The sequence below is a fragment of the Parasteatoda tepidariorum genome, chromosome 7, assembly GCF_982258835.1.
Source record: "Parasteatoda tepidariorum strain Cologne lab strain chromosome 7, Ptep-v5.0, whole genome shotgun sequence".
Taxonomy (NCBI): Eukaryota; Metazoa; Arthropoda; class Arachnida; order Araneae; family Theridiidae; genus Parasteatoda; species Parasteatoda tepidariorum.
The window spans coordinates 43689210-43710164 of record NC_141761.1 but is presented as its reverse complement, the minus strand read 5'-3'; the positions used below and the strand labels follow the sequence as shown (position 1 = coordinate 43710164).

At 28.7% G+C, this 20955-nt stretch overlaps 1 protein-coding gene and 1 long non-coding RNA gene across 4 annotated transcripts in view; one reads left to right on the top strand and one right to left on the bottom strand.

Annotated features, from left to right (window-relative positions):
• The window catches only part of LOC107452663 (adhesion molecule nephrin), a 227349-nt gene that overhangs the window by 115947 nt on the left and 90447 nt on the right, over nt 1–20955 (top strand). Inside the window, exon 2 of the mRNA XM_016069211.3 lies at nt 18529–18864. Coding sequence (XP_015924697.1) covers nt 18529–18864 — 336 coding nt within the window. The remainder of the gene's footprint in view (nt 1–18528; nt 18865–20955) is intronic.
• LOC147807045 (uncharacterized) lies at nt 8015–15980 on the bottom strand. 3 transcript variants are annotated; one of them, XR_015435482.1, is made up of 5 exons: nt 15674–15980; nt 13932–13961; nt 12539–12572; nt 11866–11910; nt 8015–8181 (listed from the first exon to the last, which is right to left on the bottom strand). It is a non-coding gene; the product is annotated as an uncharacterized LOC147807045 (long non-coding RNA). The 3 variants fall into 3 exon arrangements; XR_015435483.1 differs by lacking the exon at nt 13932–13961; XR_015435484.1 differs by lacking the exons at nt 13932–13961; nt 15674–15980 and adding an exon at nt 15263–15667.

Here is a 20955-nt window from a genome sequence, read left to right as displayed (position 1 = left end):
TAATAAATAATAAAAATCGGAGATAAAATCACAGAATACTTTTCCAGTTAATATTTTGCTTAAGCTGTTACTTTCTTAGCTATATAGCACTAATGAATATTAAAAATCAATTTTTTAAGGTTTTACTTTCTTTCAAATTAAATCCACTTCTTTACTCATTTTTATAAACATTAATTGTTATTTTCATAGCTACGGATACAACTTTTCTTTAAATGTGTATTTTTTCTTTTTTTGCTTCGGTTCTTTTTATAATTTCATTTAAGAAACACAAACTACTTGGCCAACAAGCTCTCTCAATCTCTCCAGTTAAAATAGTTTTTTTTTGTGAACATTTTAAACGTGCCGTTATCGAGATAAAAAATGAATCAACTGAGGAAATGGTCTCATAATTATTAAGAAATCACAGCTGTGAAATGCGAAAATTCTTCCAATAAAAGTGGAAGATATTAATCCTCGTCATCACCAATTTGTAAAGTGTGTTAATCACTTAAGCATTTGTTGTAAATTTGTCAATAATTAATAATTTTTAATGATTTGTTTTTCGTGCTAAATGCATTTTCCGTTTTCACAAATCAGACGTCATCGCACTGTGCTCCCTTTATTTTCTTTCCGAGTATTATCAAAATCCCATATTTTAAGGTTTAAGTTGTTTGTTTTAAAATGTTCCATCAGCTCTTTCAGTTGTGACCAATGGTCTTGTAACACCATACATATGTCACGGCAGTGTTCTCGAGTAAAGAAATAAAGCAAACATACTGGTGAAAAGACAAAACAGTTTTTATTTAGAATTCATAGTACAGAGAGTAACAATCCAAATCACCATCTAAAATCGCTGTGCTTGAACTTAATCTTAGGGAAAGTAACATAAGCTATTTTCTATCACATGTTGCGTCTTTCGCAAAAATGGAAACATACATAGCATACACTCTATAACAAAAAAATCGACGCACCCAGAAGCAATCACCCGATTGCTTTGAAATTTCGTATGTATTAAGGTTTTGAACAGATATGGCTGGAATGATGCCGACTGGGGACGTATACTCTTTAGCGACGAATCCCGCTTCCAACTGTGTCCTGACGATCATCGAAGACGTGTTTGGAGACGCACGGGGCAGAGGGGGGATCCTGCCTTCACTATTGCACGCCACACTGGCCCTCAACAAAGCATTATGGTCTGGGGTGCCATTTCCTTTGACAGCCGGACCCCTTTGGTCGTCATTAGAGATACACTTACTGCACAGCGGTAAGTCGACGACATCCTAAGACCTGTTTTGCTACCGTTCCCTTTGCAGCGCCCTGGGTTGGTTTTTCAGCTGGGAAATACCAGACCACATACGACACGTGTTGCTATGAACTGTCTGTAAGCTTGTCAAACTCTTCCTTGGCCAGCCTGATCGCCAAATCTCTCTCCCATCGAGCATGTCTGGGATATGATGGGAAGCGATTGCATCTGGCACGGACTGTTAATGACCTCGTTCGACAATTGGATCGAATTTGGCAGGAAATACCGCAAAAGACCATCCGGGAGCTTTATCGGTCTATGCCACGCAGTGTGGCAGCTTGTATCCAGGCTAGAGGCGGGTCAACACCTTATTGAACTTGTTACTGTAACTCTGCAATAAATTATTCAATTGTTCTGAAATTTTAATCATTTACTATTCTGTACATTGTCTTCCTATCCACCAATTTCCGTTTCCATCGGACAACTCCTTCTTGGTGCGTCGATTTTTTTTGTTATAGAGCGTAATTACAATAGGACCATTAAATAGGTCTTCAAATTATTCAGGCTGTCATGCTCGGTAAAGGGAAAATCTTAAAACTATTAGCTCTGCATTCTTAATCTAAATTTAAAACTAAAATGCTGGAACCTGAATTACTAACTGTGAGGGAGGGATTTGTTTTAAATAATGAATTTAAAATAGAAGAATTCAGGCAAAAAACGGGCATAAAATTTTTTGTTAAAGCTTTTTATGTTACATAAATTTAAATTGAATTCAAACTAAAACACATTCTTTCATGAAAAAATTAGTTTATATTGTTAATGATTTATCGCGGTTTTTTTAATGCTAACTGTGTTATTTATCTCATCGGTAAAAGTTATAAAATTGGATAAGTTTTAAAATCAAAGACCCTAAACAATATGTGTGCTAATATTCACATCAGGGGACAGAAGTTTGCAATCGAATATTTTATTCAACACCGAAATGAAGTTCGATGAAAACTGTGATCCGTACCAATCAACGAATCGCATATTCGTCGTCGTTTCAATACAATAACAATCCATGAAATAATATATTTTTGGTGAAGGGTATTTTCATTATACATGAATATTTAAAGCGTATATTTTGTTATAAGTTTGCTATTTCAAAAGATATTACAACAAAAATAAATTCACATTTCTATTTATAGTTCATTATTTTTAAAAATGAAAGAGATTTTAATTTCTAATATTTGAATACTTTTAACTTCAGATTGAATTTAAAATTCTTTTTCATTCTATAAACAATTAATATATACAAATTTCAACTCTTCATTTAGGAACAATTGTTTTAAAATATAATCTTGTTTTGTTGTTCGTAAAAAAGATTGTTATTATTGAATTTTGCTCATTATTTGAATAAGTCCTTCAACAGGATATGGTTTGTGAATTTTGTAAAGTATGTATTTTATAAAAATTTCTGTTTCGTTACTAATTTAATGATAAGATTTTAACTGATTTAAGTTTTTATAAAAAAAAATATTTTGCCCGTTTGAGGTTTTTAGAAATATTTTTCAAAAAAAGATAGTAATTAATGCCTAAATTTCAGGAATAAAATTCTTTATATTTAATATGTTCACCACGTTATTAATATACATGATTCAAAATTTTTAATTCATTAATTGCTCTAAAAATAAGATAAAATAAAATAAATTAATATCAAGTAAACTGTAGCATTTTCTTAATTATATTATTAGGTAAACCCCCTTAATTTCTTCGCTGAAGACTTTAATGCAATAATACAAATGAAGCTAATTGAAATAAAGCCTTAAATTTTTTACCTTAAATTCCATAAGATTTTGGACTGATTTAAATTATTAATTGGAATGTCTTTTGCTGGAATCCGTTTTTTTTTACGTTTATATTCTTTTCATTAAAAACAACAAATTTTTTTTTATCCTAGAATTACTTTGGAAAACGAAAAATAATTATTGAAACTAAACTGCTTTATCAAGAAAAATTATATAATTAGGTAAACACCTTGTTAATATCTTAATGCGTTCTTAAAAACAACAATCATTTATTTAAATTTATAATTAAGCTAAACAAAGAATTAGTAGTTTTACACTTCAAGATGACAATCTGTGACAAAAAAAAGTCGGAAAACTCCTAACCAAAAAAATGCAAACAATTAAGATTAACTTTTTATTTTGCGTAATTTAACAGTCATATAATTTTTTTTTAAGAATATAATTAAATAAAGCGAGATTGTTTTTTTTCGAAAGTGATATTTTTGTAAAATAAACATTATTATAATATTTTATATGATAAAAATGTGTTATATCAAATATCATAGGTTTTTTGGATCATGCAATTTTCTACATTTTTAAGCTATTACTCAGAACAAATCTCAATTATTTACGCAATCTAATATAACAAATTATTAAAAAAATAATTATAATAAACCTTTAATGATTGACTTGATTTTGCAAAACAATAAAAATCTCTTACCATAATCAAATTTATTTGCACTAAAATATTACTTTTTCCCTAGAAAATAATATTTTATTTCCAAAATATTTAATAATTAAATTCTCGAAATATAATTGTTTGTTTAAACTTTTATCGCAGTATGAAGTAAGGATAAATATTTTATTTTGAATCGATTAATAAATTTAATTATCGCTTGTAATTATTCTTATTAATTCAAAAATAAATTTACTTTCAAAAATATAGGGTATACTTTGTGCCAAGTAGGCTTAAGTGAAAACAATGTGAATAAAGCACAAATGAAGTACAGAAATAGACATACCATAGTATCAGTTTTCTGAACAAAAACTTACAATAGTGACTAAACACCAAATGAAAATAAAAAAGAAAAGATAAAAACCCATGTAAAGTGGCCTAAACAATCAAAGCAGATAAAAAAGTTTGGACAAGATAACAAAAAGTAAAGTAGGGTGTTCAGAGGGTTTGGCAAAAATCCCAGAAGGCAATCAATATTAATTGTTTAAAGTAGAATGGATCTCCAAACATTGGGAAAGGACTGGATACTAGAAGGGTTATTAACTAAAAAATCATTAGAATTTCTTAAAGCATGGAGTGATTCCCAGAAATCCAGTTCGGTAGATAAAAAACAGTATTGATTTTGGCAGAAGAATGTGAAGACGTATGATAAGAATCCCATCCATGTAAGGCAATGGAAGATCATTTAATTTACTGATTTTGGATGTATCTTTAATTTTCTTTAATTCGAAGTTCAAGGGTGCGTTTAGTTTGTCCAATATAGGGTAGACCACACTGGCAAGAAATTTTATTTCTTAATTTTGATAAATGCTCACACTAACAGGTTTGATATAATAGACCATCAAATCCCGTAATCGGTTTGAATTCATCAATCATTTGAAGTCTAATGACATTCATGTGACTTAAATTAATTTTAATCTGAAATAGTTTTAAAATGCTTCTATGTATTTATTTTTTTAAGTAACAAAGAAATATATGGAAAAAAGTTCCTGGAGAGAGCTTATATAATAATAGTTGCATAGTGGAAAATATTTATATTAAATCATCTGTGCACTGTAAGAAAATGAAAACTCAAAATCACGAAACATTCTTAGTTTTTGACAAAACCATTTCCTGGTATATGCCCCGAGCAAAATTTTTTCTGTCAAAGAGATGAAATAACTATCGGAAAATTTTCGTGGAAGTGAATTTCGTCAGAATTAAAAAAATATTTTATCATTCTATCCCCCCCCCAAAAAAAAATCCTCGTAGTGTCTAGTATATTTAACTTCTTTAATAGTCTGGTTAATGTGGGCACCATATAGGTGGCTTCACCCATAGCCATAACCTATACCTATACCCAAAGCGGGATTCGATTTCCGGATCTTCCCGGCACGAGGTTAACTCCTTGACCACTATACAAGCCGGTTGGCTCAATTCCTCTCTTGACTTTCGATTATCTAGTCTTTATTCTAGTTTTGCTATTCTAGTTGACAATATCCCACAATACACTACAATGAGGTTTCGAGTTGAGGAACTGATTCTCTGCTGTTAGCAAGATAAATCTTAAATTAAATATGAGATCGTACTAGTAATGTATGCGATTATGTACTAGTGATTTTTGATTTTGATGATGGGCATAATAATTTTAATCATTTTCCCATTGCTAATTATTGCCAAAATAGTGTTTGTTGGTGGGCAAAAAGCTATTGACAAATAATGTAAAAATATCCACAACGGATGGACGATAAGATGGCTTAGTGAGCACCTTGGAATCATCTCGATATCTAACAGATCCACTGCTGTTGTTTATGAAACGATTTAAAGCAATCAACGAAATAAGACTCATTGCAGAATTTTTTATTGCTACTCAGGTCAATGCAACCTGCAGTGCATTCCTCTAAATTATCTGTATAAATTAATTTTATTATAAATGGTTCAAGATGGCTGGCTCTATTCTGAGTATGTGACTATCAATATCCTACCCCAAAACCTTGTAATTTTAAAACCAATCCAGAATACAAGAGAACTTAAACATTGGAACTAACTAACTGGCGGGGGTGACATTTTGTTAGAACTCACCAGCATTTGTGTTACGTGGAAAAGGTAGCCGTCTACTGTTAGCCTGACTGCAAGGGAATTATAACCCATGATCCGTTTAAAACTGAAGATATTTTACGCAAGCCCTGTGGTCGTTGTAAGTCGAGAGCAACAATCGGAACTATTAGCTACCTCTGGATTTCGCTGGATTGGATGGAGAAACGCTCTATCCCTAAGCCACAACTTCTCCATATAAAAGAATAAACAATGATGCTGTCATGGTTACTATATAAGATCGCATTGGTCAAATTTTAATTTACGAAAATCTTGTAGTTAAAATTCCTGCTCACACTTTTTTTATTATTTTGTAAATGGTAAAGATAAAAATTAAAGAAAAGTGCTTCTTTGTGTTAAAGAGCAAATTTTATAAAAAAATTTCTTTATAAATAAAGTACATTAGGAAAAATAGCATATTAGAAAACATATTTAAAAAAAAATATTGATGTGATAATTTAATAAAAAAAATGTTGACGTAATAATTGAATGAATTTTTATAATGATGATATTATCAAAATTATTTTGTCAAATTTGATGTACTTATTAAAGTGATAATATATCTCATCAATATTAAAACCATTTAAGAGATTTAGAGTTCGAAAGTACATAACTATATTTGTTACCACTCTGTTTTATACAATTAATTGTAATATAATTAAGAATTTTGTCCCATTTAATGAACCAGTAAAGGTCTTTAAGTTCTTATAATAGCAATGATTTTTTTTAAAAATTCATTTATGTCATGAAATTTTAATTAATAAAATGTTTATTGTAAAAAAAGTATTTCTGAAATCAAAAGCAGACAAATACAAAAATCATACAAAAAATCTTTTTTTGGAATCATTTACATTAATTACGAAGACTAAAACAGATTTTTATGCTATTAATTAAAAAAAAAGGAAATCTTATAAACAAACCTCGGAAAAATTTTTTTAAGATGGCAAATGTTAAAATAAAGGAAAAAATCCCTGAAAACAAAATTAAAAAGTGAAGAAAAAAGATTTACTTATTACATTATAAAGCAATTGGAAAAAAAAACTATATGAAATTGATTTTAGATTTAATATCAATATTTTTTTAAAAATATGAACTTAAAAAAAAACATATTCCAATTTCAGATTTCCATTCAAAAATGAATTAAATTTATCCCAATACAAAATTATCTTGAATCAAAAATCACATTCCTTTTTGTAATAAAAAAATAAAGTAAAATAGCATTTTAACCCAGCAAAAACAAATCTGTAGGTCCAGCTCCACAAAACTGCTGTTTGCCACCAGCTAAAGCGACGGGTCTGTGCCGGCAAAAGTCACTTTCAACTGTACTAAAGTGAATGGCTGGCCTTCTGTCGAGCCAACAATACCGGCCTATCGATGGCCGGTAGTACCTAACCCAGCAGTTACTGTCTAAAACGCGCTGGGTGAGTGATTGCCCGACATTTTCCAGTAGAGGGTAATCAATGAATCAATAATTGAGGGCCAGCAATTTATATACACCCAGCAGCATCCCTTTAGTTTATAGAGGTTTACGAGAGGTCATTGACCTAGTTACAGGAGTAATTAAAACCCACAAACCTAATTTTTATTTAATTCAATTAGCTAAATAAATATCTAGCTATCTAATACATTTCTGAATAAATTATTAATATATGAACTAAGAAAATATTTCTAGGTTAATTTTTTCATTTAAATTGTTTTATGCAAAGAATATTTTTTTACACAGTTCAACCCCTTAGTCCTAAAGATTTGCTGTGCACAATCTATGCTTCCACTTATCAATACATTTTTAAACTAGGTAAACATATGTAATAATCTTTTCTTTACAGTGATATTCTACTTAAAAGCAGAATAATAAAACTGCTGTCCAGAATTATGAAAATTCTGTATCTCACAAGTAATTTTTCAAGTTTTATATGTCTATAATAGCTTGTAGTCAGTATATATATGTTTTAAAATAAAAGCTGTGTTCTTAAGGAATCTAGTGATACTATTGTACCCTATACAAAAATAAATACAACCTACAGCCGATAATATTAAGAGGCTGTCCAGAGATGATCATTTAGTGCGATACTGATCATGAATTCATGTTTTACTGATTATATTTAGTCTTGCAGCAAATTTAACAAAAAATAGGTGTATTGGACAAAAATGTACTAATGTAGCCAGTCATGTAATGAATTGAATGTACCCTGAAATTAGTTAAATGAATAATCAACATTGTCTCTTGCAAACATTTTATTATACAAAGACATATAAATACAAAGACATAACCTTAATCAATACAAATATTACACAAATTTCAATTTAATTTTAAAAATAAAAACAACAGAGAAATCATATCTTTGTCTACATAGAATCACTTGGAATAGCACAGAAGAGTTCTCCTGAAAGAGAGGATAATAAAATAAAAATTATGCAAATCGTATATTTTAAAAACATAAGTATTTTTGTGAAAATGAGCTTTTAAAACTAAAATTTCTATCGAAAAGTTTTTGCTTTTATCATTTCATTGATAAATTTTGACTCATCACATTAGTCTTCAAATTAGTAACACCATGCAAAACATACACCTGTCTTATAATTTAGAAAGATTTTGAACATAAAATTCCTTTCTGAATGAAATTATTGAATATTGACTCACGAACCCATTAAGATTGACAACTAGTACATGAAAATCTAACTGTTAAATGAAAAGTTATTCAGGGTGTTTAATTTTGTGCTCACCTTTTCTCAGAAAATATTTAATTTTAAAAAACATGCAGTTTTTTCTTCATTAATTTTATGGTGCTCAATTTTATTGCATTTAATATTTAAAACAATTATGATATTCTAATGTAAATTATTGTTTCAAGGAAAGGTATAGAAGAAAAATTACTTTTAAATATATATTACTTACATGCACGAATGTATCAATAGTATTTCTTTTTCGCTTTACTTTTATGATTAAATTTTTAATTGTATACCCTTGACAAAAAAATTTTCAAAATTTACAACATTTTTCATATTAAAATAGGCATCAAAACAATAATATGTATTGAATTGAAACCAGAATTGAAACCATATGAAAAAAGGTTGCTCAAAATTTGCTAGTTAAAAAGGCAGATAATTTTACAATTCTGTAATAACTTTATAAATCAATAAATTCTTAAATTACTTTAATGGTGATGCTTTGTGAAATTAATGTTTTCCTCATATAAAAAACACAAGAACTAGATAAGAATAACGACAGATTTGACCAATGTCACGATTTCCGTAATGTCTTTATATAACTGGTATAGATGTAAGACAAAAAATGAAAAGTTTACATAAATATTAATAACATTGTTTACATCTCTGATGAAATTTCTTTTCTTCAAATTTTTTTATTAATTTAGTTCCTTCTTTTAACAAAAAATATTTGTTAAATACTCCATTACTATGCCTAAGAATAAAAAAGGGAAAGGTGCTTCCTAAAAAAAAAAAGGGTACACCGAGTTTTTAAAGGGCTTTTAATTAACACCGTAAATAGTTAACAAAATGTGTACTATTATGTAACAGCTGAATTCGATTCTTAACGACTGTAAAATTACCATCCTATACCTACTATTTTACATGTATATTTCAAAAAGTAGTTCTCACCCATTATCAAAATGAGAAAAATTTGTAGCTTACAAAGAAAAAAAACATGCTAATAGAAAAAAATATTGTTAAACTTGAAGGCTTTTTCCATAATTTAAACTATTAACTAATAAACGATTAACTAAAAATAAATATTGAAAGGTACATATTTTTTAAAAAAAATATTCATTTCAAATTTTTTTAAAAAATCTTTTAATAAACTTATTGATACTAAAAAAATCTTTTAAAAATTTAACCAGTTGAGAATTAACAAAGTAAATATTTGTAATGGTATCTGAATCAAACTTATTAACACGAATAATTTTAAAAGTGTGTAATCATCATTTACACATTAAATTTTTTAAAAGGAATATTATCAGACAGTGTCGTCAAAGGGCAGTGAGGACGGTTGGCCCTTCTCGAGGAGGTACACTGCATTTTTATTTGATACAGAAAAATTAGTTGTCATTTTCTGTAGATTAGAATAGCAGGAGTTGCACATTAACCACTTTCAACATATACTTTTCGAATTCTAGCAAATAAACTCTGTAATAGGATACACACATTATGGGCCACAAATAAAAAGAAACAAAACTTATTTAAATCTAATGAATAATTCAGAGAAAAATTAGACTGAAAACATTTAAACCTGTTTGATTGCCCAAGGACAGGAGCGTTACAATGGGCGTTTCCTTATTATAGACTTTTCCCCCCTTTTTTTTTTAAATTGCAGGCATTGGGGGGTTGTCCCATTGGCCACAGGAATGCCAGAACTACTACTTTCTTCTCGTTACCCAGTGGGCACCTGTGGTGAAGCAGGGTCGCCCACGTCACACAACCACAACCCGTTTATAGGGCGGAAAGTTAAAAAAGAATCTTTAAAAACTTCAAAATTTCAATATGCAATTAAACTGGTTCTGATGTTTTTCATCTCGTTTAACTCATAAAATCGTAAGATTTCTATAATCTTTTTGCTTCTGTCGCACTTAAATGTTAGTTTAGATTCCTAATGTGTTTACATTTTAAACTTCTGTTTCAAGAAAACTTTTTTGTTTTTAAAAAGGTAGGTGTATATATTTTTGCCAAATAAAAATATTTTGTACTATTGAAGAATAAATAAGTGAAATGCAGGTGTTATTAACATTATTTCTTAGTTACCATAAATTAAATTTACTTACACATTTTATTAAGAATTTTTTAACTTTTACGGGGCATTTTATTTGCTTGGACTAAAAAATTGTTCTTATCGCAAAAATTTTTTCTACCAAATAATGTCTTAGAAGGCATTCAATATTGTACAGGTTAGTTTCAAGATGCTTCAAATCAGTACTTTGTCGTTACTTTTTTTTTTTTCTCTTTAACCTACACGTTTTTAAGCTATGTTAACAAGGTAGGTTTTTAAATATGATTGTGTTTTCACAATCAAAATCTTACTGTACTTAATAAAATTTTTAAAAAAATATTTTATATACATCAATAAAATTTATAAATATAACACTTTTTTTCATTGAATAGGGAAGTGAACGATTAAAATGAAAATTAATAACCATTATTAAAATATAAAACTACATACAGTGACCAATCACTTCTGCGCCACCTCTTTTATGTGCCTTTTGCATATATACAAAGGTTTTCAAAGGCCCTTGATCATTATATAGGAAAATAATAATAATTATAATTCTTTATGCATCATTCAGAAAATAAATATTTCAATTCAGCACACAATTTTTTTTTTAAAAGTCTAAAATTGTGATTTTATTTTTTGTTTAAATAGAAAAAAATAATCCCATTTTTTAGAAAAAGTTTTCAGTTTAAAGCAAATAAACAATCTTCGTTACAGATAAAAGGAAATAAGTTACTGGATCTAGTAATACAGTTCATTTTTCTTCCCTATGGGATTTTTTTCACCTTTATTGTTTCTAGGAAGACATTTTTTTATATGAATTTGAATAAGGTGTCTTATCTATCACACCACCCACATTGAAACCACCATATATACCACCCATATGCTTTCAAAATTTATCTAGCAGTGTCTTTCCCACCACCAATTAAAACGTTAGTTTTTGGTCAACGAATGTAAAGCTATAGCGATTACTATTACTCAGTTTACGCAAAAACAGAGATGACAAAAACATTACTCGAAATCATTAAAAACAATTAGAAGGTTTAGCCGCTATTCACGACTATTTGTAGTTTTATTCAGCTATTGAAACTTTTCTATCTAGCTTTTCTTATTTGTATGAACTTACTGTTTTTAAAATCTCATGGACTTTTTCTCTTGGTCCCAAAGACTGAAGCATAATGAGAATTCACTGTATTTTATAAATGAATTCGCTTAATACATTAAAATGTCCCTAATCCTTCTTTAAAATCATAATTCAAATAATAATAATTAAAATAATACTTCTCAAAATAATAAATTATTTATGCACATCAAAGATTCTGCAGATGATAAAAGTAATAAAACTTACAGAAATTCATGGTGGACTGGCACAGGTTTACCAACATTTGAAGAGCTAAAAGGGAAAAAAAAGGGTCTTATTTTTATGTAAATATTAACTTGAGATATACAGTAAAAATTTTTTTCAGTAAACTTTTAGCAGAAATTTAAAAAACATTATACAACGGACACCCAGAAAGATTAAGTAAAAATTAGAATAATATTTTTTAGAAATTTGAATGAGAAAAATAACTTGCAGGCTACGAAATTTTATTAACAGAATCGTCATCAATAAAACAACAAAATTTTCTAAGTTCGCCTCTAGGATCACAAAATATAAGGTCAGCGTTTAAAATCTTCCAAAGAGTTAATTGAAATTTATTTTTTTATTTCCACTTAAAGATTCTCCACAAAAAATTATTGTAAATTTAGCTTTCGCTGAATCTGAAGCTTTTCTTATGTGCATGAACTTACTGTTTTTAAAATCTTATACACTTTTTCTCTTGGTCCCAAAAACTGATGCATAAGGGAGAATTCACTGCACTTTATAAATAAATTTGCTTTATACATTAAAATGTCCCTAATTCTTCTTTAAAATCATAATTCAAGTAATAATAATTAAAATACTACTTCTCAAAGTACCTAATATTAAATTAATTATGTACATCCAAGATTCTGCATATGATAAAAGTTAAAAAACTTACTGAAATTCATGGTGGACTGGCACAGGTTGAAAAGCTAAAAGGAAAAAAAAGGTCATATTTTTATGTAAATATTACCTTGTATACAGTAAAAATATTTTACGGTAAACTCTTAGCAGAAATTTAAAAAGTATTACCCAATGGACACCCAGAAAGATTAAATAAAAATTAAAATATTTTTTAGAAATTAGAATGAGAAAAATAACTTGTAGGCCAGGAAATTTAGAATAAGAAAAATAACTTTTCGACCAGGAAATTTTATTAACAGAATTGTCAACAATAAAAAAAAACCACAAAATATAAGGTTAGCATTGAAAATCTTCCTAAGAGTTAATTGAAATTTATTTTTTTATTCCCACTAATAGATTCTCGGCAAAAAATTATTGTAAATTTATCTTTTGCTGAATCTGAAGCTTTTCTTATTTGCATGAACTTACTGTTTTTTAAATCTTATACGCTTTTTCTCTTGGTCCCAAAGACTGGTGCATAAGTGAGAATTCACTGTACTTTATAAATGAATTCGCTTAATACATTAAAATGTCCTTAATCCTTCTTTAAAATCATAATTCAAATAATAATTAAAATATTACTTCTCAAAATAATATTAAATTATTTATGCACATCAAAGATTCTGCAGATGATGAAAAAAAAAATAAGTTAATTGATAAATCATTTTAACTATTAATAAATTTAAAAATTTGTATCAGGGGAATTGGTTGGTAATAGTTGCTTTTCTCAATTTAATTTATGTAAAATAGAACAGTTTCACATAAAAGTCATTTTTGAAATTTAATTTATTTTGAAAATAACTTTTCAAATTGATTATAATCAAATTTTTGTCGTTTCCATATGGTTCGCCCCCTAGTACAATAATTTAAAATATGTGCGTTTAAACCCTCACTTTGCTGTGGTCAGACTGACAGGCAAACAACAACTATTTTGCTCAAGCCAAAACAGATTATGAAAATAAAATAAGAAAATTATCAATAAAAAAAAGCGGCTAGATTTTTTCGTTAAGCCGTGTTTCAAACTACTCGTAAATTTACGTTTAAATTAGTGTTCAATGGAATCTAATATTAAAGCATATTGTGTCTAATAAACTATTATCAATAATTATATTAGTCTAGCACTTCCATACAAAGCTCAATATAAGGATTTGATATTTAGTTTAAGAAAAAAAAAATTCCTTTAAGTGATAAGATGTAAGTTGTCAATGGAATAAGAGTTGAATTTGGAGCACTTCAGCTACTTGGAAAGTGAAGTTGATGAGAACAGAGACGCAGTACTTCACTCAGTTGGAAAATAGTAGAAATTTCAATTGCAAGTTACCATTGTTACAAACATGAAAGCGAGATAATTCAATAAATAATAAATAATATTAAGTAATAAAACTTACAGAAATTCATGGAGGACTGGCACAGGTTTTCTAACATTTAAAGAGGTAAAAGAAAAAAAAAGGTCTTACTTTCATGTGAATATTAACTTGAGATATACAGTAAAAAAAATTTCGCTTAACTTTCAGCAAAAATTTAAAAAGCATTACACAACGGGCACTCAAAACGTTTGAATGAAAATTAGAATAATATTTTTCAGAAATTAGAATGAGAAAAATAACTTGTAGGTCAGGAAATTTTCTTAACAGAATTGTCAACAATAAAACAACAAAATTTTCTAAGTTCGGCTCTAGGATCACAAAATATAAGGTTAGCATTGAAAATCTTTCAAGGAGTTAATTGAAAAACTTTTATTTCCACTGAAAGATTCTCTGCAAAAAATTATTATAAATTTAGCTTTCAGTGATTTGGAAGCAGTTATAACTTGTCTTCTCAATAGAATACAAGTTAAATTTGAAGCACCTCGGCTACTTCGAAAGTGGTCAAACATCCTTTTAAGAAGTTGTACTTGTAAATAAAATGGTATTATATTCTGTCTATAGCGGTCAGGAAATGATTGTAATTTAAATTGTCAACAAGTACAGAGCTCCTGTAGTTTTTAGTACTCTAACTAGTCGAAAAGTAGAAATTTTGATCGCATGTTACCAATACGAGTGCGAGTTCATTAAATTAATAATAAACACAGCAAGAAATAAGAAAACCTATAGAAATTCATGGAGAGCGTTAACAGGTTTTCTAACATTTTTAAAACTAATAGAAAAAGAGTTGTTTGTTATTTTTATTGAGTATGAATTTTGTTTTCATATTGTATTGAACTTTTATATATTTTTGTAATCCCTATAAAAATTGGGCATTATTTTATATGAATATTAACTTGAAATTCACAATAAAAACATTATTCACTTAACTCTTAACAAAAATTATGAAGTAACTTAACATTGATTTCAAAATATAAAAGAATTTTGTAATATTTTTTTTTTGTATAAGTGGGGTTAGCCAATATACAATTAAGTATGAGCAACTGCGTGCTAAAAAACTTTCCATAATCTATATTTTTTTTAGGTTGTTTAAGAATTCACAGCACGATTCTTCGCAATTATTTATATTAACATGTACAAATAAATTTTTCATCTTAATTTAAACTATTTAGTATAAATTATTAAACCTTTACCTATTTTTACACTTGAATTTAGCTCAAAAATTTCATTAAAATGAAATACATATAACAGAAACAATTTTTAATATTACTAACAGCAATTAGTTAACTAAAATCTAAATATTATTTAACATAAAGAAATAAGTTTTAATGAAAATTCTTGATTATTATACAAACCTATTTTCATAATATACTTAGATAAACCTGATTTATATCATATGCTACAACATATTATGAATTGCACTTAAAGAGTCATCATACAACAGAATTTATATTTGTTTTTGGCGTGCTACTGCTCGATTGTCGCTAAAAATTTGGCGGCGATCTTGGTGTTGATAAAACATTTGTCTGTACATTTTCATTGAATTAAATTTAATATTTTTTATTATTCTATCTTAGAAAGGTGTTAATTATGATGTATTAATTGAATAAAGATGATTGCCAATCTAAAACATAGCGCCAAAACAGCACTTCAAACGCGGTTCTTTGTAAACCGAAATCTGCACGTCGTAAACATATTTGAACAATAGTAAATCAAAAATGATTAACATAATAACTTCAATGTAATAGAAAAAAATAAAACCTTACCTTTTTTGAAAATTATAAGAATCCAACGTGCTTCTTTTTCTAAACAATAAATTCACAGTTACAGTCGTTACTCGCTCGACCGCTTCACTGGCGGCAGCAGACAACTTTAACTTGGTGGCCCATTGGGTAGATTCAGACTGACGGGATGCGGGTGTTTGTAATGTACAGGCCCAACACTTCCTACAATGTTGGCAAAAGTTCATAGGGTGGCCCAGCAATCAACCCAGCTGACAGTAATATGCACCTTCACTTTTCAATCAGTACCGTCAGTAATTTCGAAGATGGCCAGAACTTATGTTTTTGCTGGGAAGTTGTAGATTAACATGCATTGTAAATAAGTTTTGATAGAACTGAAAAATTTGTTTTCTGAAAATATTAATTATTTCTATGAATCTTATTATTAATCGTATTATTAATTCAAATTTAATCTCATTTTGTTGTCAAATTCTAAATCTCACACAATTTATATATTTGATTACCTGTACGAGAGAAAGTGATTAATCTTTTAGATTGTCAAGTAAATTTGGAATAATCTGTTTAAATAATTAATGATATGTATCGAGTTAACTAATATTTCATTCAGTTATTTTATTAACAAGGAATTTTAATCAAAATACACTTTTCATAAGAGCATAAGAGATTGTATTTTGCTCATAATACTCTAATAATAATTTTTTTTTCTAATTTCGATCAAACATTTCATAAAGTTTAAAATTAAGCTTCTAATAATATCGCATGGCAAGAAAATTCTTAAAATTCAATGACACTGCATAACAAGCATGTTATGCAGTAACCTTGAACCATGTAGTATAAAAAAATACTAAGTAAATACTACATCACGAACTATCCCTGGTTTAGGTTTAGTGAAATAAATTAGTGAAACACAACTTTGGTGTAAAGCATTTGCCATCATTTTTGGTGCTAAGATACGCTAAGCTTTCCACAGTAAAAACATAATATAGAGTCGATAAAACCTGAATAAATTTCTTCCAAAAATATATTTTTGGATATTAAAGTAAAGGAATTTATTATGTATTTTTTACCCTGTTTACCCAAAGCGTTATGAAGTTAATACTGTATATAACATACCTCTAATAAATTCAGTTCTTCTAAACCGTAAATGGGCACTACATAGTTTTATAAAATAAATCCGTAGGTTTTACCACTGACCATGTTGCTATTAAAGCTACTGGATGCTGATTTTATGATGCTTCGCTGATGTTTCCTTTCTCTTTTTTTTCTTTTTTCGTTCTTTTTTTCCTATGGATCAAAACAAATAAACTCACTTATCTATTGGAATCACGTAGCAGCTTAAAAACTTTTGACATCAGTTGGAAATAGCTGTTTAAAAACAATCTTGGTTTTTCATTTGCTCAGAAATATCTTGGTTTTTTGTGGTATTAAATCTAATAATTGCATTGTAAACGTGATCTAATTTCAGAGAAATATTTATAAAAAAATAGATTTTTAGTTATTATGAGTTGTTAAAATTTCTATAGACAAAAGTAGTACTTGGAAATTTTTAGAGATATTTATTTCATTTCCATCTGCAGACCAGTGGAATTTGTGCTTGCGGTGATGCTGATGAAGATGCTGAACATTTTCTTCTTCATTGTAGTCTGTATGCGAGTGCCCGAATGAATTTAAAGACTGATTTGAGACGTCTTTCTATTTGTTGGCCACCTGTCTTATCAGAACTGGTCAAAAGTATTGAAAGTCTTGCGGCCTTGCGGAATATTGTTTTTTATGTAAATTTGTAAATTTTTCTTCTTTTTGTTTTCTACTTACAACTGTAATCCTCGTGCTGTACTTTGTGGTGCATGAGGAGTTTTAAGTCGTTTAAAAAAAAAAAAAAAAAGAAAAACGTAGTACTTATTTGCATGTATTTCTTAATAATGTTTGATCTAATGATTGATTTGTGACACATTAAGATGTAATTTTCATTTGATGAATTATTAAATGTTTACAAAAAAAAATATAGAAACTTCGACAGAACATATCCTAATAGAGCGATTAATTATAATATTATATTGGGGTGGAGGCTCAGATATGTTATATACATAATAACTTGCTATTTGGTAGGTAATGTTACTGAATGATCACCTCGATTACTTTATGTGCTATCATCCATGTAAAATGAACTATTCAAGCAAGAAAATTTGTCCCCTCCACAGGTTTCATTTGGTTTGTCATCAGCTGCTTAGAAGCCGAGAAGCCCACCTAGCATTGGCCACCTAAAAACCAAGAAGAGAATTTGACCTTTAGATATACCTTTTAGATGTTTTGAAAACACATCAACCAGTAACACCTACTGAATTACGGACGGCTCTAGCCAATGTTTTCTAGCAATGTTTGCAACCTTGTTAAATCTATGCCTTGCTGCAAGGCAATCATTGTGTAGCTACATAATTGCCAACTCGTTATTAATTTGCTTTCCTTAATTCAGTTTTCACTATAGTTCGGTTTACATATAATGTTTTTGTTAAAAAATATTCAAAAAGTTAAAAAAAAATTAAATTTAAAAAAAAGGAAAATAAAATGAAATAAGAACAGGGTATAATCTCGTCATCAGCTCGCACGATTATATCCCATTATTATATCCAAAAAATTACCCTTTCTAATTTTGTATTAATATAGCCAAAGCAAAGAATATCAATACAATAGTGTGTGGGCGGGGGAGCACAAAAAGATTTTCTCTATATTTTTAACTTATTTGTATTATATATATATATATATATATATATATATATATATATATATATATATATATATATATATATATATATACTTATTTTTAATATATATTCTAATTTAAAAAAGCTATTTGTTGATTTATTTTTTGTGTTATTTCACAGATAATCCAATCGTTCTTGCACTAGCTGGTAAAGATGCAGTCATACCATGCAACGTACCGACTCCGCTAAAAGATGACGAAGCATCTCTTATATTATGGTACAGACTAGGCAAGCCAAATCCCTTTTATACATTGGATATCAGGAACGTTCCTATGATAAAAGCTCAACATTTTCCGTCCCCAGAGATGAAGGACCGAGTTTATTTTAACATCGATGTTCATCCACCCGTTTTAGTCTTGAAAGCGGTTGTTCCTGCTGATGAAGCAGACTACAAGTGTCGTGTGGATTTAAGACGTTCGAGGACTCTAATACTTCAAAGTAGATTGAAAATTATAGGTAATATACAAATCTTACATTTTATAGCCGTGTAGTGTCCAGTTGTTTATTCATTAGTTTTTGAATCGAAAATCCATCCCAATCTCATTAAAAAAAGTTTAAAATAAGTAGAGGAGATTGGGCAAGTTTGAACATAGGTCTAGAGTGGACCTATTGAATATTTTTCGTGTGTCAAATTTCCTATGTGATTTATCGTAGGTAGGCAACATTGATTTACTCCTTCATGTTCAGTTGCATAATCAGACAGTGCATACTTGAGTAGAAATTTGTAAGGGAAGGTATTAAGGTAAAAAAGTAACTTTAACTCCTTTATTAACTCATTTTATTTTCAGAAATTCATAAAAAGTTAAAATGAATCTTTAATTATACGGTATATTGCCTATTTTGATAGTAACTTTTCTTCTGTATACTTTCAATTAATCAGAATTAGGCAGAAACAAACAAATGTCATCGTGGAGCTAGTATAGGAAAACGTTGGTTGGGGCTCGTTTGGAAGCATCCACACTGACCCCATTCAACTTGCAATGGGAGAAATTTGAATTGTTTACATATGTAATACATTTGACATTATTTATTTTCTAAATTAGAATGATTTTGTAAAATAATATACTTTTAAAATTCATAGTTTCAATATCAAGTACTAACTTTGGGATGGAATCCTTACATTTATTCACTATTAAAAGGTTTTAGGAAAATTTAAAGGGGGTGGTTAAGTTTTTTTAATAGAATATAATCCAATATGGATAAATTAAAGAAGAAATGTTGTCTTACATTAAACTAAAGCAAAATATCACCGAACGGTACTGTCTTCTCTTTTTCGAGTTGTTCTAATTGCGCCAGTGAGGGGAATCTCTCTAAGACATGCACATCATGTGTTGTCTATTTGGATCATTTCACCATCAAGTTAAAACTATGGTTATTAAACTAATTTAACTTGAAATTAGTTCTGTGCTTTCAAATAAATGGAATTGAATAAGTATTTTAAATGTATTGATTTACTTTCAAATTATATTTTTTTTAATCAATTGAAATGCTCTATTACAAATATTTCGATTAAGAGATGTTAATGTATGAGTGTGTAATTTTCTCCTAGTGTGTAAAATTCTCCAATAACACTTAGATTGAAATTGGTTTCATTTTAGCTCTAGATATATTTTTCTGAGTTGCAATAAATGACTATTTAACAAGTTGTCAAGTTTGTCCACAATCCTAGTGCAGTCTCCCAGCTTATTCATAATAGTCTTTGAAAAAACTAAACATTAATGTTATTATTTATTAAGCATTACAGATATGAAGTAGATTGCAGGTAATTTCATGATTTAGAAATTGTACTAAATTATATAGCAAATTTGTAAGAAATGTCTACACTAACCCTCTCCTCAACTTCTGCGTATTAGGATGTCTCGAGTTTGGGGTTTTCGACAAGTTTTCGAATTTGAAAGCGTTTTACCCTCAAATGTATTCTTTTTGGCTCTTGAATAAAAAACAATTTTCGCTTTGTTGTCAAAGTGTTTCTCCAATTTATAATGCAAATATGTTCCTCAATATGGAAAGCAGGGTATAAGGACATGATGAATAAAGTAGTCATCATATGACTCTCATGTGGCATGCTTACAGATTATCTACTATGTATAGGGTTCTCTTGAATGCTAATATTCTGGCATATTTAAGATCCTCTTTTATCATACACAGTAGCAAGTCAAAGCAAAGTATGCGTTACCTGGATGACCAGGTCAATAACAAATCTTAAATATTCAAACATGCATTTTGAAGAACTTATTAAGTGCCATAAGTATTTGTTACCTTGAGTACTAAAGGATCTAGTCTCGGTTACGAGCCATACAATGGAGTTTTGTGTTACATATTTGGTGAGAAATTTTAGTCTTTATACAGTTCGTAATCTTTAGTTGAAATGTATAATCTTTATACGCGATGGAAAATGTCAAGCTAACGAGAATGGCTTCTTTTTCCGTAATCTTTTACAGCCAAACTAGGTTTTTACGGTTTTTTGGTGTAATATATGGTGTTGACAAATATGGTGTACGGACAACTGATTGGTACTCTCATCCTTTCTATCAGCTTTGGATAAAA